The sequence below is a fragment of the Syngnathus leptorhynchus genome, chromosome 3 (assembly GCF_054491065.1).
Source record: "Syngnathus leptorhynchus isolate UIUO chromosome 3, UIUO_Slep, whole genome shotgun sequence".
Lineage (NCBI taxonomy): Eukaryota > Metazoa > Chordata > Actinopteri > Syngnathiformes > Syngnathidae > Syngnathus > Syngnathus leptorhynchus.
This window is the reverse complement of record NC_141197.1, coordinates 9,816,602-9,842,321: the sequence shown is the minus strand read 5'-3', so window position 1 is coordinate 9,842,321 and position 25,720 is coordinate 9,816,602. Positions and strand designations below refer to the sequence as shown.

At 38.7% G+C, this 25,720-nt stretch overlaps 2 protein-coding genes across 5 annotated transcripts in view; both read left to right on the top strand.

The window, feature by feature from the left end:
• The window catches only part of LOC147059179 (uncharacterized), a 204,966-nt gene extending 187,356 nt beyond the window's left edge, over positions 1 to 17,610 (top strand). The window contains exon 5 of one of the 2 annotated variants that reach the window (XM_085907134.1): positions 16,750 to 17,610. The gene's annotated coding sequence lies outside the window, so the exon portion shown is untranslated. Of the gene's footprint in view, positions 1 to 15,113; positions 15,162 to 16,749 lie in introns of those variants that run through there. The other variant, XM_085907136.1, reaches the window with a different exon arrangement.
• Positions 17,611 to 23,237: 5,627 nt separating this feature from the next.
• Positions 23,238 to 25,720, top strand: part of dmxl2 (Dmx-like 2) — a 29,898-nt gene continuing 27,415 nt past the window's right edge. Inside the window, exon 1 of one of the 3 annotated variants that reach the window (XM_085907837.1) lies at positions 23,238 to 23,819. In XM_085907837.1, coding sequence (XP_085763963.1) covers positions 23,733 to 23,819 — 87 coding nt within the window. In that variant the 5' untranslated portion in view covers positions 23,238 to 23,732. The remainder of the gene's footprint in view (positions 23,820 to 25,720) is intronic. The other 2 variants (XM_085907836.1, XM_085907835.1) reach the window with 2 other exon arrangements.

The window sequence follows — 25,720 nt, the reverse complement described above, 5'->3', positions numbered from 1 at the left end:
AGGCAAAACTTAAGAAACACTCCTGGAAGGGATTAATCAGCCTCCAACACAATTCGTACTGCAGTGGATTCTCGGTGTAGTGCTGTGTCCGCCGAGGGGTTTGGCCATGTGGCTTTCTGCTTTACAGTGCACAGTTGTGCTGTGCTATGCTATGCTGTGAAGGATAATGATCCATGGCTGTGTAAGCCATTAGTGAGTAAGTGGTTCTGTTGGATCCCTGCATCCTGCTGTCACTTTGATAAATATACAACACTCAGATGATATCGAATGAGACGGCTTTCTGCAGCAGAATAATTGTAGGTGTCATTGAGTCCCTCTTCTTTAGCATGCTCTTAAGAAGATATTCTCACATTCTGATTATTTATTGTGAAAAGCCATGACATTTAGGGCTGCGGCTATTCAATATTTCCAATTATTTGGTATATTTATGAAATGAATTGTCTGTTTGCCATCTGTATTCATTACAAAGATTTTTTTTTTTTTAAGTTATCAGAATACCCGATTATTTCATAAAAATTCCCGTAAGTTATCTGAATAGCAACATATTTATTTACTGCAACCTTTGTTGGATGTCTGTATGTGTAGCATGTTGTCGTTTCACAGGGCCCCCAAGAAAGGGTTAGGGTTAGGGTCATGCTTTGCAAAAATGTCCGAGATACAACTCTGCATGTGTGTTTGTTTCCTGTTGTGTTCAGTTCACACTTGACTCATTTCAAAAGCTGATTTGTGCGGGTCACCTCAGCAAACCTCCACAGACATTTGAAGAAGACTTGCCGCATCGCTTCTAAGTCGGATACTTTTCACCTCATTTCACACCAGTGTGAGGCTTATGAAAAGGCCCCATTCACGCTCCACTGAGTTGCACATTTTTTAAAAAGAATAAATTAAAATGCATTCCAAAATCTTCTCCTGATGCCAGGGGAATAGTTGACAATAACTTAGTTGACCGTACGCTGGCCTGCCCTCTTTGACAGCGTTTCTTTGAAAGTGCATTCATTGCAAAGCAAACATATCGATTCATTCTTTGTTTTTAGCCAGGGTGCCTCTGCCCCAGATGCAGATTCAAAGGTGCAATTCTCACACGGGGTGAAGATGCGGCAGCTTTTTGTCTGCGTGAAAGATTGGAGTGAAAGAGTTCCTTTGGAGGTCCCTATCCACGGTAAATTGGGCTTTACATTTTTCTCTTCTCGTTTGCAAATGAATTATATTCAGCAGCCTTAGCGCGAGTTTCCAGGGGTCCTGGACACATGCCTAATTGTGTTTTCCATTTTCTCTTCTTTAGTTCTTTTTTCTTTTGTGTGTGGTTTTGTATGTCAGTTAGATGTTTATGTTGATCAAGTGTATCCCGTTGTCTGTTGACCTTAACTGTACATATGAATTGCCTGCCAGATACACCTTCATACTTAAGTCCTTGTAAGGTGAACATTTCAAATGTCCTACATAAATTTAGCAAAGTGGCATCTTGTTAACTACAAGGTCAAATTTGAATGTGTTAAAAAAAAAAAAGGTCCATGGCACAACAACAAGGTCCTCTAAAGCAGCAGCTACATGCTGGCCATCAAGTAGGACTTAACAAAAAATCTTTTTTTTCTTTTCTCTTTGTAATCTCCTTGGGAGTGTAGATGTGGGTGGAGTCTCCAGGTTCTGTTTTAGGTTTCCTTCATTCCGTTCAGTCTCTCTTTCTAACATACCTTTTGCAGTTTGCTCTAGATTGACCTTTTGTAGATTTTTTGTGTGTGTATCAGTGTTCCACAGTCTCGTGTGCTCACTTGTGTCTTTCTGCTTTGAGATCCACAAGTTGGTGTTTTGTCATCATAACAGTCTGCACCTTTTCAGAAATTATCTTCATAGATAACATATTTAGAAACAAGTTATTCTACAGGGTCCCTACATCTTATCTGTTTAGGACGTTGCTGTTTCGTGATAAAAATGAAGACAACGTTGTACATTTGCAGCATGGGAATAAGTGTAAAGTGTGGACTTTTATCTGTGTGTGCTTGTTTCTGGGCAGATTTGAAAAAGTCAGTCTTCCTCAAGAGAAAGTACTCCAAAGAAACAAACTGGAAGTGGTTCAATTGTGCCAGTAGGTTAATCTCCAGTCCAGTTTGGGAACGCACTAACCAGCTCTCTCGTTGGATATCTAAACCCAGTCTTCTCAAGAAAAGCTTGTCTGGCATCAAGACTTTGGCTCTCACATTTGCGATGCCACTGCTGTGGCCAAGGGATCATTCTGAGAGAGTGTAGATACCAGTTCCGGTTTCAGAACTCAGCCAAAACTCTTGTTTTGTCTTTGTGTGATTGAGCAAGAGAGCAGGAAAACAGGCCTCTTATTATTTGACTAATCAAGGGATTAGGAAAAGAAGCTTTGGCACATCGGCTCGTTTTCGCTAATCAGCTTCAGTGTATTCGGTGAATATGATCGCGCACTGCTGTTTCCTTTATGCATCAGTGAACACATACTGATAAAGAGCAAGAGGAGATGCAAGAAGTCTTGCTCTAGCTATTTCAGTGGTATTTGATTGTGGTGGAATGATTATGACGTGTGGAGCATTCGAATAGCGTATCAGCATATCAGTCAACACGGTGGTGAACATCTGACCCGAAAATCAGAATGAGCATTTCTGTCATTTGAAATCCTTTGATCATGGTTCATTTTTCAGCCAATTAGGAAATCCCTTTGTAGTGTGTGTGACAGATTTTTTGGAGGGGAAATTTGTTAAGATCATTGCTGCCTGCTTTCTTGCGATCCTTTTCTGTTGTACTATATGTTTGTATTTATCTGTATATTTTTGTTATCGTGGCACTGTTAATTGTTTTCCGAGAATCTGTCTTGCTTTCACAACAGACGATAGATCCTAAAACAAACCGATATTACAATTTCTCCCAAATATTCTAACATTGTCAGTCATGTGCTATATTTCAGAGGAACAAATTCTAGCCTCGGAGATCTAACATCCGAGATGTCATTTTGACATGTTTCACATGACACCACCTAAATGTGAGCTCTTAATTCTTCCAGTTGGGCTGATAAATTCATTTCTTTCTTCTATTTCTTCTTCATCTCATCTTGTCTGAATAATACTGAATAACATCACAAGTAATTGATGAAGATGTATCCTATGAAAAATAACCATGCTTTTCGAGCATTTGGCTCCTTGTGCATGGAGTATCATCAAGTGGTGTCTTTCTAAATAAGACATGACTTTTCTCCCAAGCATTTTCAACATTCTCATCTGTGAATATATACTTCAGTCTCGACATCCTCCAATGCAAAATGAAGGGCTATTTCTAAAAGAAGAGCAGATCCTTCACACTTGCTCCCATATTAGATAGTTTATTACAATAGGTGAATGGATTTATATATGTTTTGTTTTTTTGTTTTTTTAAAGAGAGGGAAAGCATTTTCTTTAGAAACATTCTTCATATGGGATTACAAACAAGATTTAGGAACACAGCCTGCCCAAGAGGTGCTTTAAATCTCAGTATGAGCAGCTACAAAACAGCGACATAAACAGGACATTTTTATAAAACGTAAACTAGAAACACATAGGTGTTTGAGTCCCAGAATCTCCTACAGATCACCATGCCAACGGTTTTGGGATTTGGAAGTGTGCTCAAGCCAGTGGCAGTGATAGGAATATAGCCCCGAAAAGCAGAGACTTGTGATACGGCACACTCGGCACTCAGCTGGCCTGCACAAGCACACTCTTCATGTCTAATCAGGTCGACGGCATCCCAGAACCGCAGCTCGTTGAAGTGCACACAAAGCCAATTCAGCCAACTCACATCCTCCATTTACTTTTGCCAAACATAGCATGTTCACTCCATTTGTTACACTCAACGCTGTATTGTCTTTACCTCTTCTGCCAGTTCCGCCTCATTCAATAATGATTAAACATTTATGTGCTAATTGAAATAACCATGTGGTCAATAGAGGGCATAAGGGCCCCATCCCTCCAGTCAGGGTGGCTACCACATGACTTTTCTTGAACGTCAAAAAGAAAAAAAAACAATCAATAGTTTAAGTTGAAAAATATCAATGAGGAGAAAAGCTGTATGATTAATCATGAGTAAAATTGTTTTATTTATCTCTGTGTCGCTCTTCGCACATCTTTACCCACTCCTGCTAAAATTTCAGCATGCATGGTGGCTTCCTCTTCATAGATAGAACCAAGGTGAGGTGCTGAATTTAATCGCTCCAGGCTGGGTTAAGCCACTGTGACATTATGCACAGTATAATTCAGTGATTCTTCCATGTATCAGGTCATAGATCACAAAGTTTGGGCGAGAAGGCCCAAATCAAAATGGTTTTGTTCCATTCCAAACTCATCAAACTCTAAAGAAAAGCACCTTACCAAAATATTCCCACAAATTTAGAATAATGTAATTGTCTGGATCTGTCAGTAGACAGGAACCAGGCTAGGAATTACTTTCACCTGTAGGGGGGAAAAAATGATGAGGTTGCAAATGGATGTCATGCTGTCATTGTTCATTGTTCAAACTGTTGGTCTGGTCCGGTGAAACATTAAAAGACTCACTTGTGTAACATTCTAGAGCAATGGCAGCAGCTCTGACATGAACTGTCACAAGCGACAACACAGAAAAAGAAAAGTGAAGTGCTATGTTGTGTATTATGACAGGGGACATTCACGCATGACAGATTTCCCTTGTGAACATGAGCCATTCATAGTGGGCACAGATAAACACTTGAGGTGATCTTTGAGAGAAAAAAAATACTATTTATTTGGACTATGACACAATACCCTAAACACAAAAGAAACCTAAACTAAAAAAAAAAAAAAAACACTTGGACTGAAAGAATCAGTAGTGACTTTCTGGTTTGTGTCCATTGATTTGACACATTTTGAGCAATTATCAGAGACTTTTGGACAATTGGGTGACAAAATCAATCACATAGAAAAAATAATGTTATTATCAAAGTATGGGACACTGGAATGCAAAAGAATTACTGCTCAAGTATAGTTCAGTTGTATTAAACTTGATTAAATTATTATTAAATTAATATTAAATTTGATTCACTATTTATTCCTTAAGAACTGGTTTCATTTTAAACATTTATGTCGGTGATTTTTTTAAAGTTAACAGTTACCTGTCATTTGGTTTGTTTACTCGTTTTTATTTATGTAAAGATTTTTTCTCCATTTGGTAGTGCCAAACAACGGATACTAAGATTTTTTAAGGATCTTTTCTTTTTAAAGAAAGCTAATTCAATCTAAGGAATTAAGTGTGTGGGTCTGTGCATGTGTTTGTTAAGGAAGGTGCCATACATTTTTACTAATAGTCTCCTTGGCTGCATAAAAGGAGAAACCAAATCTCTGCTTTTGAGACTCCTAGAACATTTTAACCCAGGACAGGAGGTTCTGTGTTGTGTGCTGTGTGTGTGTGTGTGGGGGGGGGGGGGGGGGCATGTGCATGCGTGTGTGTGTCAAGTATGACAAGCTGTCAGTGGTTAACCTGCGATTTAGTCAAAGAGCAGTTCCAGCAGCATGCTGAGACTACCCTGCTGGAATTGGTGACATTTTTAAAAAAATGAAATGGTTTATAAAAAAAAAAAAAAAAATGTGTTTAAAAAAAAAGAAATGGTATCAGGTTCTATCCCAGCTGGCCAACAGTGTATCTTCCTGAGAACAAAGCGCACAATTTGGAATTCAGAGAGAATGCAAGCTGCCTTCAAGTAAAAAAATCATTCATTTAGTATAGGCTACCATCAACCTACCATTTTTTTTTTTTTGTAGATTCCCATCGATCATGGTGGTGGCTTTGGAATCTGTTCGATATTTTCATAATTTGTGCATTAAATTTAAATGGTTTTCATCCTTATGCTGCAAAGTCTAATTTAAAATATTCTTGATGTCAAACTAGGAATCACTGAGGAACCCGCCCTCAACCATCACCCAGCACCAGTCACATAGCTGCCCTTGTGGTTGGCTGGTCGAGGGAGACCTGATAATCGGTTGTAAAACAAATGATCAATACTGTAGTCTGAGAAGGTTGTGGCCAAGCATTGCATCCCAAATTTGTATTCAAACAAAATAGGCAGTCAGGGGAAATGAGTGAAATCATTAAAAAAAATATGACTAAGATTATTTTCAATTTCTCCAGTTTGATATCTCCAAAAACCATTAAAAATGTGTTTGTCTCTCTTCAACAGTCCCTGTGTTTATCTCTCCTCAGAGCACACTGTGTTTGTGGGAAAATGAGGAGGAAAGGTGGTCAAGGAAAAAAATGATAGGAAATGCAAGGCAAGAAGAAGCGAGAGAACATAAGAGGATAATTAGAGGACCCAGATGGTACTCCCTGACTAATAGTCCAAATTATAAGTAATGGGCAAGGCTTGTGGATCTGAGAAAGAGCAATGAAGTCTTACCACAAATGGTAAGGTTAGTGTGACCATGGAGACCCAAAAGCTGCTGATTGGAGGGGGATTACATATAACAACCATCAGCCCACCATCTTTAACCAATCATGTGTCAGGGGGTCAATGAAGCAAATCAATGGATTCAAGATGAAATCATACAAACACACGCTCACACACCCAACTAAAATCGTTCAAACATTTAGTATTTGGGTGAAATATTAAATCGATGACACGCATGCATGTGTCTTCAATATTACATGTTCTTTTGCAGTCATTATTTCACTCAGCACAGCATGGCTGGCTTGACTTTGCTGCTCCTGAAAGTTCTGCTCATGATTGGTTTTGACTCAATATGCCATGCATTATTGAAAGGGTTGTATTCATGCAATCACAAGTTCCCTGTGCGCAGCTACACTTGAGTCAACCTTACAGAAGGCACAGCCAGATGCTACACGATAACAGACGTTATGTCATTTTCAGAGTGCTCTAAAGTAAACACGAAACTAAAATGTGCATGGCGGAGCCTATCCCAGCAGCCTTAAGCCAGGTAAACAACCATTCACAATCACAATCACACCCACGGACAATTTGGAGTGGTCAGTCAGCCTACCATGCATGTTTTGGGTGGAAACCAGAGTATCTGGAGGAAGCTCACACAGGCACGGGGAGAACATGCAAACTACACACAAAACTGGTGTGTGTGACCCCACGGAACAAGTTAATTATGAAATAATATTTTGCAGAGGTATACTTATTACAATTTTATAGATAAAAGATACTTTTTATAGGACTGAGGAGAGTTTGGGTGGGACGTGATATATTTCTTCTACCTGGGGGCAAATAAAAGAAAATAATTGAGAAGCATCAATGTAAAGAGACAAGCTCCGCGTGACCCGTAGACATAGGTGTCAGATTTATTCGTTTTTTGATCATCTTTTACACAAGCATTTATTTGTGTGTGTGGATTGAATGTGGCAGATGCAGTTCTCGCGAGGAGTCATTTGTCCGTCTGACAGTAGAGATTGATAACCAGCCTGTGGTGCAGATCCCTTATGGGAAATGCATATCCATGACCAGTTTGTCGTGTAGACTAATTGCCTGGTGTGTGATAAAGTTTTGGTTGGCTGAGTTTTAATGATGATGAAATAATCTTTGCTCCAGTAAGCCCCCAATAATGCTGATTTTGCAGACCTGTGCTAACTGACTTGAGGGATGGACCACCGCCGTTTACAATAGAGGGCTGTGCGATTGGTTTGATTTGGGGTCAGCATGCTGGCGATGTCATGGCCAAGTTTAATGAGGCACTTTCTCATTAATTGTAATAACTTTCTGTCAGCGCTGGTTTTGTAATGATGCAATTTGCTATAATAGACACTTGCACTTGAGGGAAAGCAGACTGGTTTTCCGCCTGAGCAATTTAGATCGTGAAGGGAGAGCATCTTTGGCTAGCTGGGAGGTAGTTCATCAAGCTCGTGAAGGTAGTAAAATTTCATACCAACAATACTATTGTATAAAATGAATGGGACACTGTTGACATTAAAAGTGTATTTTGACCGTTGTTTGTACATGACTTGTTTATTGTACATTCTAAGGAGCATTTGATGTCACGTGTCAAAAGGCAAAGCGTTTTCTGATGGCATGGATGAAGTTATTTGAGCCAGGCAGAAAGCAGTCTTGTGTTCTCTGTAGGCTAGAACTAGTTGTTATGAAGGTTTCATTTATAAATGTATTTTTTGGTAATTGAAAAATACCTCAACTTTATGGGGTATATCGAGCAACAATAACTCCAAACTCATGTTTTTTTTTCCATCATTTTAATTCAAGTCAGTAAATCATTTGTGTTCTGCCTCCAGAATATATCCTGACATCTACAGATTACAATTTTTTAAAAATAATTTATTCATAATCCCATGACAGTGTCACAGCTGGCAGGTCCACATTAAGTGTGGAATAAATATCTTCTTTAGCAATATAAAGCCAAACTCTCTCATACAGCTTGACTAAAGGGGAAATTCTTGTAAGGTTTGTAATACTTTTTCTACCCAGAACTATATGTCATCAAAAAACTCCAATAGGTCCTTAAAGTGTGATTCAAATCTAAAAAACATACAGATATGTATATAATAACTGTATTCAGTTTGAGTATTATGTTATATCTTTAAGATCTACTTCATGTTACCGAGTTATTTGTCATAGTATTAAATAAACACAACTTATTTTTTAACGATAACCGCGCGTGTGGTTTTCAAGCTTAAGCATCACCGCTTGCAGCAAATGGAGGTTGAGTGGCCTGTTTTGAACACCATATGTGAAGCCGGCACACATGAAAAGCAGGTAAATGTCAGGTGTGATGACTGTCAGATGGTACATTTTATTCCTCTTTCTTCCACCTTTTTCCTCCACACTCTGCTGTCACTGAGACGCCCTCGTGGTTGTCTGTCCCCACCGATAATGTCAGGGCCTGCGGGATGAGCAACACAGTGGGATCTTCTTTCCTGCACACCTTTGCCTCTTCAATTCTCTCCTCATCTTCACTGCACCTTGTTTCTTTGATCTACACCTTTCTTTTGGTAAGCCCTCTACGTCCGACTTTCCTCTATCACTCTCTGCCACATATATTGTGGAGATGGAAATCACTAAGCTCTCAATTATATGGCTATGCTAAAGGTCACAGTCATAATCCTCCTTTATTATTCATTATATGATTATGTCAGTGGACCAGATTTGCTTTTTCACTTCTATTCAGTTGTCTGTTTGGGAAAAAAAAAAAAAAGACGTTCCTTTTCAAATCATTACGATTGGATTTCAACTGTAAATGCAAGGACTTTTTCTGTTTTTTGACTGTGAAGTGATTCAATATTTACAATTACAATACTGGACACTTAAAGCAATAATAAATTAACTTGGGGGCCATAAATGAAAACGGAATGGTGTCACTTGAACCATGTTGTGTAAATCATCTCATTTTGTCAATAAAGAAATCAAAGGAAATAATCGGGAAAAAAATTGAGCTAGATGACATGTTACAAGCCAATTCAAATATTAAATAATGCCTTGTGTTTGAAAGTTGTATTGATACGCTTAGCTTGCTATTTCTTTATTCATTCACTATTGATCATTTCAATTTAGCTCTTCTTGTCACCATGTGGTTCTTTGGTCACAGTTTGTGTTCAAATATCTGTTGCTTTATGGGACCACCACACTAATGTTCTTTTTTTTTTCGTCTATGACGTTGCTCATAGTTTGTTAGCGAAACAGGTTTTTATTTTTTTTTATTTTGGTTTTATTTACATGAATCAAAGCCTCATTTGTGAAGACCCGTGCATTTTGTAAAGTTGATCTCACTGCCACCACTCTCTTGAAATTCTACTTGCAAATCAAAGCAATTAACTCAAAGCAGCAGTGTATAGAGATAATCAACATACTTAAAACGTCAAAAGGAACCCAAATTGAGTGAAATCGCTATCCCGTTTTTTATTCGTAATATTTTCGAAGAAAAAGCAGACACAACTTCCCGGGGCTGCCACAGCAAATCACTCGTAAAATGTTGCTTTTGGCTCAGTTTTTACACGAGATGTTATTCCTGATGCAACACACCATTTTCTGTGGGTGGACCGCCCGCCCTGACTGTTAAGATGCCACCAACATTTTCAAAGAATCGAACAATAAATTGACTTCCCCTTCACTGCACAAAAAAAGGTGACCAGTTTCAACTCTTCAGCCCACCCAAATCTGATCTTCCGACCAACGTGCCCTGCATTTTTAGGATGTTGCATACTAGGAAGTGAAATAACGTAATGTCCAATTACCACACGAATAACCCTTGCACAGCAGCTGTTTTAAGTTCATCTATGCACAACACTGTGGATAGTTTCCCTTTTGTTTCGTTTTTCTTTGATACAGAATGTGTGTATCACAATATTTGTCAGGACCTCCAGCGATTGCTCAGCATGTTCTTCAGGTGCCAAAAGAACAGCTTGTAGTGCACCTGTCCAAATGCAAAGCAGGGATACCTGGCGATAGAAACTCATTGGATGGAAATGACCTGTTAGTCTCTACTGAAGACGTTTCTGACTTTCTTTCACATTTCCGCCCTTTCCATCCTCCATTTGAAGTCATCTGAAGGTCATTCTCCTTAATCTCAAGTGACACAATCATTATTGGCTTTTTCTTTGCCCATCTAATGAATATGGATACACATAGATAGATTCAAGCTTGTGTACGTGGGCACACATACACACAAAACACACACACTCCGCCTCCATTTCTATCTGTTGACACCACCTGTCGTCCACGTGGATGCATCGTGTTGTTGCTATTACCCTCGTGACTTGCAGGCCACCAAAGCACGAAAATGTGTTCTCAGCGATACTTCCTCCCTTGAAATGTTTTATTGGAGTAATAGCATTCTCAGTCAAGTGGTCCTGATAGCTTTAATTTCACACATGTGTGAGCACAATGGAAATGAGTGTGGTGGCACGCACCACTGGGGAATATGAAATGTATCAGTTTTTCTCATTTCCAACAGGGCAGAGCCTTGAGAGCATTAGATCACTCTTATCCTCCAGTGAGTCACCAGGGTCATCAACATTTCAAACTTTAAGACAAACTGTAATCTTGATATAAACTTGACATAATGTATGTTTGCATGCTTTGGGTTAATGACAAATGAGTACAAAATGTTTTAAAGAAGAGATAAGAACAGATTTGCATAATTTTTACAATTTAGAACAGTTCCATCCATCCATGTTCCAATCCATCTATGCATCTATCCATGGATGCACCCGTCAGTCCGTCCATCTGTTTGTCCGTCCGTCCATCTGTTCGTCCGTCCATTCATCCACCCATCCGTCCATCCATCCATCCATCCATCCATCCATCCATCCATCCATCCATCCATCCATCCATCCATCCATCCATCCATCCATCATTTACAATAAATAATTACTGGCCATAAAATACTGAATAAAATCCAATTCTGGTGTAAACACTTCACAAAAATGATGTGATGGCTTGAGGTTTGAATCATAGTCAAACTCCATCACATGCATAAACAATGCAAAGTTGCTCTGGGAAATGTGACATTAATTATTCATCTGTCAGTTACAGTATATTGTGTTATTACTACAGGGTCCCTGTACTTCAAATTGTGTGATCAGCTCCTCTTTATTGTGGAAAGCAAATGTGAAAATGAAAATAATATTTTACTCTCAAAGGGCACCATTGATTGTCACGCCGCAGCAGCAGGTAGCCTCCGACAGTAAAATTAAAACACAGCATCACTTTATTTCACTCTGTGCGCAGCTCTCTCTTTCCACAGTGAGTCATGCTGGTGCTTCCTAATGAGGTTTGGCTGTTTGGAAACCTCCCATTTACAGTACAAATTATAGTCGGCTAAAATTAAACCTCTGCCTCGTCAGGCCCATTTTCAAGACATTCAGGGTGATGAATAATTGAGTCTGCTGCTAACGCCATGACATCTGTTATTTATGACTCAAAATGAGGGCCCTAATAGCGTTCCATTACGGACCAATTGATGTCTCACACAAAAGCACACAAAACTCCACCTGTGTCTTTGGAAGAGCGCTGTATGTATTCCAATGTGTTCCAAATCCAGTAAATAAGCCACAACAGTCAACATGGTGGCACAAAAGCGAACACCTTTGTATGTGTAAAATGGGCCTGACCACAGCTGTGTGAAATGGGCTATACAGTAGAATACATCAATGTTTTAGATGGATGAGCTCTCTTTATGGAGGCTAAAAATGATGTACTCGCTTCCTTTGTCTGCATGTCCTCATACATGTCATCTTGCTTGACTGGTTACAATCAAGTACTCAGTTAAACTCCTGAAGATTTAACAAAGAGATTTTCAAGTAAGTCCCCCCCCCAAACATTTACATCATCTTATGGGGGAGACAACAACAGCCATCATTGCAGACTTGGATAACTTGACAGAGTGCTTTGCCATTCTAAATCCATGGAAAAGAAAATCATACATTTTGTGATGTTTCATATTTTGATGATTTTACTAGATGAAAAGGTTTTCCATAATTTATCTTATGCAGAGAACATTTGTTTTCACTGATTCCGCAACCTAATTTTAAAGTGAGAGATGATCTGGCTCACACACTTGACTTTTCTGCTGTTTTGCACTTTAATGTCTGATTATATACTTGAGATTACTTTGCTGAATGTGGCTTTCATTAGCAGAGGAAGGAGGGTCAGGGGAAAAAAGAAAATCTGTTGTGGGGACTAATGAAGCTTTAAAGATCGTTTGAATTACATAGAATGAAAACTTGTGTTGTGAAAAATTGCACTTAGGTGTTTTTGTATACACACACACACACACACACACACACACACACACACACACACACACACACATAGAGGGTGTGGGTTTAATTCCACCTCCAGCCCTCCCTGTGTGGAGTTTGCATGTTCTCCCCGTGCCTGCTTGGGTTGTTTGCGGTCACTCCGGTTTCCTCCCACATCCCAAAAACATGCATGGTAGGCTGATTGAGCACTCCAACTTGCCCTTAGGTGCGGATGGTTGTTTGTCTCTGTGTTTGGCAACCAGTTCAGGGTGTCCCCCGCCCACTGCCCGATGATTGTTGGGATAGGCCCCAGCACGCCCGCGACCCCCATGGGGAAAAGTGGTACAGAAAATGGATGGGATGGATAGATAATGTTGGGATTTCACCTTGACTTTCATTTTGTAATTCAAATCATTATTTCTTGTATTTCTTTGCCTCTGTAAAGCACTATGGATTCATGTAGTGTATGATTGGTGCTAGAAAAATGAATTTGCTTTTCTTGATTGAAGAAACAAGCCATAGTTATGCAAATCTATCATTCTTTAGACAAAACAAATAGCCTTCGCCTCAACTTTGGACGATCACATTCAGTGGATGACAAAAAATTCAAAGAGAATAATACATGTGGGATCTCCAATGTTTATTGATGCTTTTCGCTGGCAGCAATATGATCGCCACTCAACCATATCTGGCCACTTATAGCACTTGATGCTGTTTTTGCAGGATTTATTTTTCAGTTATTAGGTCATTTGGAGCCGTGTTATAACTTTTAAGGCCACTTCTATCTTTGGAGGCATTTACTACCTCCCTGCTACGTATGAAGGGGGTCTCGCACAGCCATTCAAGCTAGGACTGGCGCTGGTTATCGTGCATCATATTATATATTGTTTATTTTTAGAACATTATAGGTGCAGTTCAATTTGGAATGGCATTGTACTACCAGAGGCTACAAGATGATTGAAATCAGTCACTTGTTTCAAAAAGTGCAAAAACATTTTCCTTCTGGTGAATGAATGAATTATAACCTCAATAATTTGATTGTAGACCAACAATTCCCTCTTGGGAGTAGCTTTGGGGTTGCAGATTTTTTTCTATTGGACTCTCTCCATCTTTACTGGTGTACATTGTTCATTTTGAAAAAGCAAGCTGACAAATTCGAGCAGCTGGCAGGTTGTTTGCAATTCACTTACCAACACCAACACAGGTGACTTTAAGAATTTTTAAATCCAACCTTTGTGTTTTGTCACAAATTGTTCTAGCCACAAAAAGCAACTTAAATATTAAACAGAAATGCAAATTGTACTCAACTATACTACTTTAAAATCGAAAAGGCTTGAGAGTCATGATGACTGGGTATTGGGGCACTGGCCAGGAATCAAAAGACAGCAACATTTATTTGACTACTATGCTATGATATTTTAACTCGTGTACTCATTAACACACAGTAGAATTGTGCCGTCTTAGTTCAATTGTCCACATCTTACCTTGAGCTGTCAGCCTTATGAAACAAATATCCTTTAAATAAGGATTCTTTGAATAGCTTTTTAAATCCCAAGTATTTTATTCAGAACTGTCTACATACCGACTATCAGAGCCTTCAGCTTTGAATTCTCTCCGACCGAACAATGGTCATGATTCGTGGGCTATTGAAATGGAAGGAAAGTCGAGACAATAAAAGTGCATCTAAGAATTTTCTATACAGCTTATCCTCAGAAGTCTCAAAGGTGAACTGGAGCCTCCCTCAGCTGACGTTTGGGCTAGAGCAGTTCCCAAAGTATAGTACGAACACCACACACTCTCTCTAATGATATGTGAAAGAAAATGTTAAATAACCCCACATGCCATATTGAAAAGGTGAAATACAATTAAACATTTTAGAATGAAGCTTCTTGACATATGCGTATATTCTGTTTGAACTTCATTTTAAAATATGGTACAGTAGATTTTTTTTACAGTTTAAGTAAAGTACAAAATGTTAGCATTCAATTTCTAAGAATGATTTGTATTTCAATTTCAATTTAAGTGGAATTTCGGATTTAAAGGTTAGGATCAGGCTCAAAACACAAAACAAACACTGATAAGATGTAACTCAGTCAAATCCGGATTGTGCAAGCTTTTAAATGTCAAACTGAAAAATGGAAAATATCACAAAAACCTAGTGTACACATTTAGGGACATATAAAAAGCCATTTCTGGTTCAAATTTGATGGTGGCCAGAGTAATTATATTTGCTTTAGAACAAATAGTCAAAAGTGAAGCTCCTCCGATGCTCCCACTCTCATGGAGAACATCACATACGGCCATACGGATACACAGTTCCAACAGCAAATCAATAAAGCCATCCTGTGATGATCAACAGCACCTACAAAGCACATTTTTCTGTTTGAATGGCTATTTTTGTTGCTCTGTTCACACAGACCTCGTCCTTTCAACATGTCAAGCACCGTTAAGATGACTGATGTAGGAGTATCATGTTGAGAACCTCATCTCAGGAGACATGAAAGCTGTCCAATGTTTTGAACTGGGTAATTTGTTTCTATCCTGTGGCCAGATGTAGCATATTTGAATATGGTTCAATTCAGTTTGTATTTTCAGAGTTGCAATGCAGAGCTGAAAATAAAGTATTCCATTTTCTAAGCAGTAGCTGCAATTCACAGCCTGGACATCTGTGTTATTGCATCTAATACGTTATGATTTCACAGTACTGTCTATAATAGCTCCCTTTTCTTGCCTTCATTTCATATCAGCTCAGTGACTATATTTTAGAGTTTCTCAGTTTCAACATCCACTTTCAACAAGTATTTTTCCCCTCGCCACAGAGTCTGATAGCTCGTGTCAAGTCTGATACAAATTATAATTGGCTTTAAGGCTGAGTAGTCATATTTTTGATAAAGGCCTGGCAAACACAGTACATCTTCAACGGAATCAAATTCATTTTTTCTAAGTGATGCGCGTCCAGAAAGAATGCGGGTAGCTCAAAGGAAAAAAACTGCTCATGCTGATCATATGCCTACTGTCCAGCCCACCCCTCACAAGCTCAAATTCTGATCTGCTATGGCAGATTTACGTAAGCAACAGACATTCGAAATTTGATGAATATCTAAAGATGGGTAATTTAAAATCAGAATAGGTGAGAAAACAGTCCTGGAAGCAGTACAAAGAAGACGCACAAAAATGTTCATATGCTTTTTGTGGGACATAAGCATTGATGCCACAAGATGGAGGTGAGAATTTTTTTCATTTTTTACCTGAGCACAAAAACAGCCAGTATGTGAATTTTTACAAGGATAGGCTATTAGAATAAAAGCAGAGTTCACTTTACTATACTACTGAAACCAATTTTGCATGGGGGGGGGGAAGGACCATTGAGTGATTCTGACAGTGTTTTGTTTTCCAGCACAGTAGGTCATTACTGTTGGAAGTTATTCTGTCCTATTTTGTGGATAGCTAGTATCTAATAGATTTTTTATTTTTTTTTAACACAATCCCATCCATTCTTTTGCTATTCTAACAAGACACATATTGCTCCCTTTATCAAGACCTAAATGTGGGAATGTGGGTACACCTTAATACTTACTTTACGCTATTTTATCACTTACGTACTTTTGTTTGACAATGGCAAAAGTAAAGCATTGCTTGTTGAAAGAAGTTAAGACTCCTGCTTCCAGGTTATCCTTTAAGACAAGATGACAGACATGGGTTTTAAATAGCAGTTAAGACGACTAAGACCTAGAAGGAATATGTGTGTGAGTGTATGTGAGTATAGCTGCAGACAGAAAGACAAAGATGGGGAGTGTAATGGGGTATCCTAGGGCAGCTCTCAGTTGTTCCCCCTCATCAAACACGCTGGTAGTGCTTTAGCCCCGTAATGGCTATCGTGTTGGCCTGAGCCACTGCACCCTCTCAGCTTGCCTCATTGCTCATTCTTAGAGGCCTGGTCCGGCCACATTCCGTAATGGTGATAAGAGGCAGGGACGATGCACAACCTGAAATGACAAAAGGCTGATGTGGGGCCCTGATTTGGTTTTTTGTTGTTGTTTTTTTTAAATGCAGGACCCGGAGAAAGCTGGAGGAAGAGGAGCAGAGGTGACTGGCAAGGGCGGGAAGGGTTTATGAGGTGATAATGGAAGGAGGCACAATCTAATCACAGAAACAAATGACCCTCTAAGGGCAACGCCCGTTCTTACCAAAGTACTGTACAAGTGTCCAGATGTGATCTTATCTGTTGTGTTGATGACTAGAGAGCACTTTGGTGTAGAGCAGTCAAATTTTCATCAGTGGCAGAAACCGTTCATTAAAGACCGCATCTTTAATGCACATGCAGAAGACATAAAACTCGTTGAGTTCATATACACACATAAAAGTGTGCTTAAGTGCTCAAATCTTTTGGGGATGTTCTCCAAGGTCTGTTGAAAGAAACGTTTTTCTAAAATGTCACCATTAATGTATTTCCTATTCTCTGCTGCTCTCTAGTGTTAGGAAAATACAATCTATTGTTCTCTAGCAGTGTTTGCTTTGAGCCAGATGATTTTCTAAATAAATAAAATTATATACTACTATAATATCAAACAAAAATATCACAAAAGATGAATTTGCAGATTGATTATGTCAATCAACCAATCAAGACCCTCTTTTAAAGTTTTTTAACTATGAACACATGCCTCTGGGATAAGGGGTGCACACTTGTGCAACCGCATTATATCATATGTTATTTCTACTTCATCACTAAAATATGTACTCCTTTTTCATTTGAGTTATATATGTTGTTGGGCACATCAGTGGTGAAAAATGTTAGAGTGTGTAGACTTTCTATATCCAGGTTATTTACATGTGGCAGAAGGGTTGTGGAAATATACTATAAGTAGTAAATTTACTCACTGTCTGTGCTGGAAAGGATTGTATTTATGTCTTGAGTAAAAATGTCCTGATGTTGAATGCAGTTCTGTCATTTTATATGCAGTATTTAGAAGTCCCTGAAAAATTGCCTTCTCATCTAATTCATTTCACTGTCAAGGAAAATGACCTAACCAAGCTTGTCGTTTTCAGGATCTCAGTTCCACTAATGACGAGGTGTCATAAAAATAAATGTAAGGGATTTTACACCCACTGTGGCTTTCTCTATATTTGGCGTTAAAGTTTCATGCCGTTACCTTTGAATTCCTTACTCCTAAATCTCTGTGGACCTCACCTCACAAAGAACAATGACAGTCTCCTTATTATTTTTTTTTAACAAGTTGGGAAGAGTCTCTTTTAAATTCATTGACCAGTTCCCTTTATTTGGAACCGCCATCCCGTCTGGCTTCATTGTCTCTTTTGCTCAGATAAGAAGTCTTCCTTTAACATTTACAAGGACCATTAAAGTCGAGGTCTTTTACGGTGCTATTGCTTTACCTTACAGAGTCACTCTTTCACACCTGAATGCTCACACAAACTCAAAATGTAATGAGTCTCATCGTGATCCTTTCATTGCTTCTCTGATTAGGAACATTTTATGTGATGGTTCAGATTAATGATCAGCCAAGGAACAAAAACATACCCATGAGCTTTTGATCGGGGAAAAAATATTGACATATATACAAATTTAGTTTCTTTAGTGGCGAACTAATTTCCTCTGGTTGTTTGAAATGTTATGACTGATTTATTCATTATTGATTTATTTATTATTCATATGTGCGAGTCCTTACATTCTTAAACTCAAAGATAAAATTATTTTACTGTTCATTAGGTTATGAACATTAACAAATGTTTGGAGTTAGATTATTTGTGTGCTCAATGAACATGAATTTAATTGCAATTGTATTATCTTTATATAAAAGTACAACATTGAGCAGTACTACAGCATTTAGTAAGAAAGCTCTTTGTCATCTTGCATGTCAGTAGTGACCTCTTCTGGCTAAGATTAACACCACACTCAATTTCATGTCCACATTGATTTTTTTTTTAAATGAGATTGAAATTACTTTGTGAAGTTGACAATTTTCGGCATTTGTAACAGAGGCAGAAGAAAAGGTTTGTGTAAAAAACACTGAAGTAGATAATAAACATTTTTGAGGAAGATTAAATTCTGTAAATGTTCAAGGAAAATCTGACAAGTAGGTTACTTTATTCACATAAATTGAGGATTGACCTTTGATATAACGCACATTATCCTAATCATTGTAATGAGGGGAAACAACAAACTGTTTTATTTTTGGCCTTGTATATTAATGTTTGAATTGTTTCCTAATTTAACATAAATCCATCAAACCAGGGTATGTGGCCAAATTGCAAAACTACCTGGCCATTTCTTACCAAAAACACAAACGATTTTGAGAGAAGCTCTTTCGTAGGCACTACATCAGTGACCTCTGGCCTCCTAAAGACGGGGCCCATGTGAAACACACACATGGAATTAATCAGATCGTGTGTACCACCTGTAAAATGCAATGCTATATTAAGTGAGACAAAAAATTATAAAATCATGCCACAGTGTAATGTGAACGGCAGTGGCAGTGAAAGATCACCCAAAAAATGTGAAAGATATTTATCAGTGAGCCCACAGCTGTGAAGGGATTACAAAATAGATTTTTGGAGAACATTTGGACATATTCACTTTGGGGTACACTTATGTTTGTTGCTAACAGACATCAAATGTGGTGTGTTGAGTTATTTTTGAGGGCATTTTAAATTTACACTATACTGTACAGCCTTGATTACATGGTAGTCTAAGAATATGTTATTTCTTCAGAGATGTCCAATGAAACGAGATTTTTGTTTTTTAATGTGAGGAAAATAATCACATTGCTCATTGTAGCTTCATCTAGTTTAGAAAGAAGATCATTCATGTCTAGTTTGGCTTTCTTTTTCACGTGACTCTCATCTAACCACAGTAAAAGGGTGAAAAAGATGATGCTTATAGAGCGAAAAAAAAAGCCATAATGGTATCAAAGAGAGACAACACTCTGATAACAGTCATCAATCTTCTGTATCTGCAGGCACAGAGGTCTTTAAGAGAGTGTGCAGTATTGCAGTGTGCAAGACAGATTCAGGACCAAGAGACAAAACGAGCTTTAAGATGCAGGGTTATAAAAATTAATGAAAAACAAACACCAAAGTCAAATATGGAGGCAGACATTATTGAGGTCATATTCAAGGTACGAACAAAGAACAAGCAACATAATTGAAAAGCTCAAAGAAATCAATGTTGACTATGAATTACTGATCTGTCTCAGTTTGGGTATGTTAAATATGTTTTGTCTGTGATGTTACTTTTCCAATGATTTGGCAGAAATGCATTCCCCAACTCAGGCCACAAGTGAATCATTTACAAAAATGGTCACGCATCATCACATCACTCTTTGACATTTAAAGTTCAGACCTCATTTTACAGCTGGTTATTTGCTTTTAAAGGGTCAATCCCAAATTTTTCTTTGTAACGTAAATTCCCTGTGCAACCCAATTAATTGAAACACAGTGTTCTGATTGTTTTGTTTGTTGAATACAAATTCATTACCGTATCTTAGGGACTATAAGCCCCTATTTTGTACCCTTCAGCTTGTAGTGCGGTGCGGCGTAGCTATGGATTTTTCGTGATTTCTGTGATGTCTATTACACTCATGTCAAGTCAAGTTTAATTATATAGCCCTAAATCGCAAGCAAGTCTCAAAGGGCTTCACATGTACAAAAATTGACAATTATTCTCAAACATCCCCTGATCTTAAACTCCCAGGAGTGCAAGGAAAAACTAAAAAAAAACGGGGAAAAATGAGAAACCTTGAGAAGAGACCACAGATGGGTCATCCTTCCAGGATGATCAGGATTTTCCAGGATTTAAAACAATCGAAAGAAAAAGTGGATGTCCAATTCAAAGATAAGAGCTGCAGGAGGTGCCCTCAATTGTCCTGTCAAGAAATTAATAAGAAATATGTACCATATACACTATAACAACCAATAGAAACCGGCGTCTAATCAGGTAAGACTGCAGTTAGTTGTTGGTATAACTCGTTTAGTTACAACACACTCTGTTTAGTGAGAGGAGAAAAAGATGAAGACCAAGACACGGATTGCAGGTCAAGCACAAGACCGGAGGCGTGTGCGTCACATCTGTTCATGAATCAGGTGAAGGGTTGCACACTTGACTTGCCTGCCTCCTCTCCAATCTTCCGCCATTATTCTCTCTTCACTTTATTATCTCTCACAAGAGTGTGGATGTATGTTCACAAACACAAATCTTGTTTTGGTTTCATTCTTTTTTTTCGGACTTTAACCTTCCATTGTGACCTCAGCTGTGTATTGCATGAAGCCATTTTTGTTTTTTATTGATGTTGTAAAAAGAAATACTGCTACTTTCCACTTTCATTCAAAGAATACCAGTTAATATTCTTCAATTTTCACTTGACATTTTTTAAAACTCAGATGTAAGATGTACTGTCATGTTCACATTTGGATTACTTTAAGCCACCACTCATTTATGTATTCAACTACACGTCCAAGTTCCATTCCATCCTTACCATTACACGTAAAATATCTTGCACCTCAGGGCAACATTTGCGCAGCCTCCAGCTAGCAGCCATCCATGAAATGAGAAAATCTATAATGCATTTAATTATGTTCTCTTTAGATGGCCCAGGCTTGTCTAAAAAACATCAGCTACCCTCCAACCAACCTTAATGCATAGACATATACTTGGTAGTTGTTATTCACAGCGTCTACCATCTGTGCTTCACTCTCTCTAACATCATTAAACAAAATATTTTACATTCCTTATTCACAGGTCAGCTATGATGTCATAACCAATGATGAACAGAATAGTTTTAAGGTAATTAGAAATTTAAAAACATACACATGTCCTGGAAATTTTCATAAACCTTCAAAGCCAATATGGTATTTTGACTGATACATAAATATCCTTTCTGTGGTATTTATTCACATGGATGTTGATGGATTTGATGGCAAGAATTACTGTTCTGTATTTGCATTGAAAATGAACAAAGACTATTAGATCCTGGTTGGTTAGACTTAAACTCAGCTTTCTTCATCCCTTGTAAAACTTTGCATGTTCTAGTCTACAGCCAGTGTTGGGAAAGTTCATTTTCTATACAAACTGGTTCAAAGTTCAGTATAAAAATTAGAATGATTATAATTCTATGAACTTTGGTTCATTGAATTTATTCTTGTGCAATACTGTCTAAAGCTATTTCTAATCATTGAGGGATCAATCCAAAATAGTAAACAGCTAATCAACCATATTAAAGTCACTAAATAGCAGGAGGACATTCTTAGGAGTAGAACAAACTACTATATCGTAATCGTGATGGTATGTTTTACTGTACACATTTTCCCATGTGTTTGAGATTTTGTTATGGTCTGATGAAACAGAAGTTGGAGTTTATTGCCATAATTCAAAATGTGTGTTTGTCGACAATACTGGTCATTGCCAAAAGAACATCACGCCAACATTGGTGGTAGCATCATGCTTCTTTTTTTTTTTTTTTTCATTTGGACCTGGGGCCATAGCCAAGGTGGATAGATTTCTGTAAAGTCAGCATGATTGGATTGAAGTGCATTACATTCCATAATGAGAACATATTACTTCTTTGGTAACATGCAGTATATTGCAGATGTTACGGTATTGTGATTGTGAAATTAATATCGGAGAATTTATAGATAAAATATGCCATGCATTGTTACTGACACTGTAAATGTTATACATATATTCTCTACGCTGCTGCCTTGTTAACATTTGCCATACTGCGTGTCATGTTTGCTGGCAGGCAGGCAGGCAGGAAGGAAGGCAGGCTCCTCAAGATGATGTCACAGTGGATAACTAATTAGGCCACTGCTTTGAAAGCTGATTTTTTTACATAGAGTTGGTGTTAATACTTTTATTACTGACAGAGACAACTTAAGGAGATCACAGTAACGTGACAATGGACATGTGCCAGGACATCAGAGGAAAACAGCAATATGTGACTTGCATCATGAAATCTCATCATTGGCGAGATGAGTAAGAGCAGATAACGGATGATAGACACTGAACTTTAACCGGGGTCTGTCTTACTCATGATCAAACTTCAGTTTCGGGTATCAGGTATTTTATTGTCTGTGTATGTGAGCAACAATGTAGGCAATGGAAAACAGGGCATTTGAATCAAATAAAACAATGTTTTTATGCATACAGTCAGTATTTATTACACATCATCTTAGTCAGCTGCAAAAGTCTTCAGCTGCAAAAGTCTTCATACAGTCTTCAAGTCAGAACAGACACTCGTTCAAATACAAAAATATGTATTAAAAAAAATCCTAACTGTTCTCCAAACTAGAGTTAGGGTTTCAAACTAAGGTTAGGGTTTGAAATGATGGTTTCAATTGGGTTTATGGTTTCAAAGTACATTTTTAAACTAGGCTTAGACTTTGCATGGATTGTATTGGGGTTAGGTTAAGGCTTTCAAAGTAGGAGTTCAGACTAGAGTTTGGTATTCATTTTAGGGTTTGTAATGAGGGTCTCAAATGACTAGGGCTATGGTTATAAATTCGGGTTTATATTGCAAAGTAGTGTTTCAAATAGGTCAGGGTTTAATTCAAACGATTGCTTGATATAAATCAATCGGGAACAAATGTGAATATTAATGAACTGACTTTGATCTAGGTGGTGTGGATCTATGAGCACCCAGTCGTGCCTAGGCAACGGCGTGAACGCGCATGTCAGCCTGGCTCGCTGCAGAGCCTCAGCTGCTTCTGTTGCCTCGGCTTTGACGATCAATCGTGGGGATGGTGTTGACAACGAAAGGCGACGGATGGCCACTTTTACGCGAGTAAATGTCGGTCACGTAAAATTATATTTTACGGCTGGAAAACAAATCCGCTCTCCAACCACGACGTCTGTGGAGCAAGACGACGTTACGAGGCCGTGGACGACTCGAACGCTTACTGATGGAATCCCCAATTGCTGCTAGATGGAGAAACCGACAGGGTGGACTCGCTCTAAATAATTAAAAAAACGGCATCTGCTGCTGCGTAAAAATACATTATCAAATTTTGCTGCAAAAAAAAAAAACATGCATCTGCATCAGGTGCTGACAGGAGCAGTGAACCCCGGGGATTGCTGCTACTCGGTGGGGAGCGTGAATGACGTTCCGTTCACGGTGAGTTTGTATTTGAATATTATTTGACATGAGTTGATGCTAACTAGTGACGATCGAAGTGAGTGGGCTGCTAGCTAGCCTCATACCATCTGGACGGGGGCGAACTAGCTCGCTGAAGCTAAAATCCGCTAAAGCTAACCGGGTAGGAAGCTAGCAAACTGCCGCACTGTGAGAATCCCAAACACTCGAGACTTCTCCTGCCTTCTTCGTTGATCGTCTGCCCTGCATTGAAAAACATCAATGACTGACATTTATACGCCAATATCAACACCAGTCAATTACCGCTATTATTTATTCACATGATTTAATACCAGTCACTCAATGACCTTTAGCAGCATCTTGTCACGTTACAATTACTGCAAGCAAGGGAATCCCTTTGCGCATCCGTTATCGTAACTCGCAAATACTGTGCTGTATGGTGGTCTAAATGTTACCGTCCTTATAATGAGGAAGGGGGATGTACTTTCAACTTGAGAGACATGATAGTATTTGATTGTAGAAGTGGCTTAGCTCGCAACCATTTGGCGTTAAATCCTCCTCACGGACCATTAGCTCGCTGTCATCCCAGCATCAGCCATGACGTAGGCAGCCCTTATATGGACACACGTGCTGGCGGCAGTGACTCTTGGAAATATTGCCAAATTCATATTGATGCTTATGAAACAGTATAGATGCGCGTTTTGTCACATATGGTAGGAACCCCAGGCAAGGACCACAAGCTTCCCAATGTTGATTTCTTCTTCATGCAGAGAGGTCCCAGACAACCGGACAATATTGCATTTTGTCTTGGAAGACACAAATAGAATAATATTACAGTGGATGTTGTGATGGCAATCATGCGGAATAGTCCACTCAATATTTATATACATTTACATCCAATGCACCGTTTGAAATAAACGGAAGAGTCTATATTGTGGTAAACAGAATGCTTTTGTTCAGCTTGTTTGTAATTAATTGACAATGGTCAGGATAGGATTGACCCCCCCCCCCCCTTTTTTTTATGATGATTCAGGGACAGTAATTTGTTATGTCCCATGAGACAATCTGCCCTCTAAAACTCAAGTTTTTCTTGGCAGCTGTTCATGAAACTGGCAACTTACTCCTTTGACATTGTCCGGGACAAGCTGATTTACAAAGATTTAGCTAACAATTTAGCAGCTTTTTGTATAATGACTGTTTGCTTCAAAGGTTTTGTGACTGTCTTGATAAAATTTAAGGCAGATGCAATGGCTGCCAGATTTTTGCTTTGTCTTTTAGTATACATTTTCTTCCAGATGCTGGCTGCTTCCAGACATTCATTAGAATATTTCTATTAAGGGCTAACTCTTTTTGAATTGCAATATAGGGGGGATGTGTTCTCTTCTGCCCTGATGTTAACTTTAGATGGAGGCTGCAAATGCACGCAAGCTTTGCTCTGAGGCTCATATTTGTGCATCAGCGTAGGTTAGAACTAGCTCTGAAGCAAAAGTTGTGCACTTTGCCTTGAGGCCATAGATTGCGCACTTGGTGCTTCCCCTCTCTGTCCCAGAGGACGTTTGAAGAACACTGGACAATCTGTCCGATGTATTTTCATTCACACTGTCACTGACCCCGTGGGCTCTTGGGCTACATCCCTGGAATACACACACAACAAATGCAAGCACAAGAGTGTTAACACAACACCATTTCACCACTGTTATTTCACAACCCTACTGTCATGACTAAAATAACTTGAAATTGATAAGACTGGAATTTGCTGAAATGCATATTGACAGACCAGGACTGTGGCCTTGTGACCGTTGTGGGATTTTCAATCATGTCTGTGCTGTTTGTGCAAAGCAAAGAACACCGTGCCTACAGTGGAACAGTCTCTGTTGTGTTCTGGGGCTGCTTTGCCACAGTGGAAATAAAGCGCATTTTTG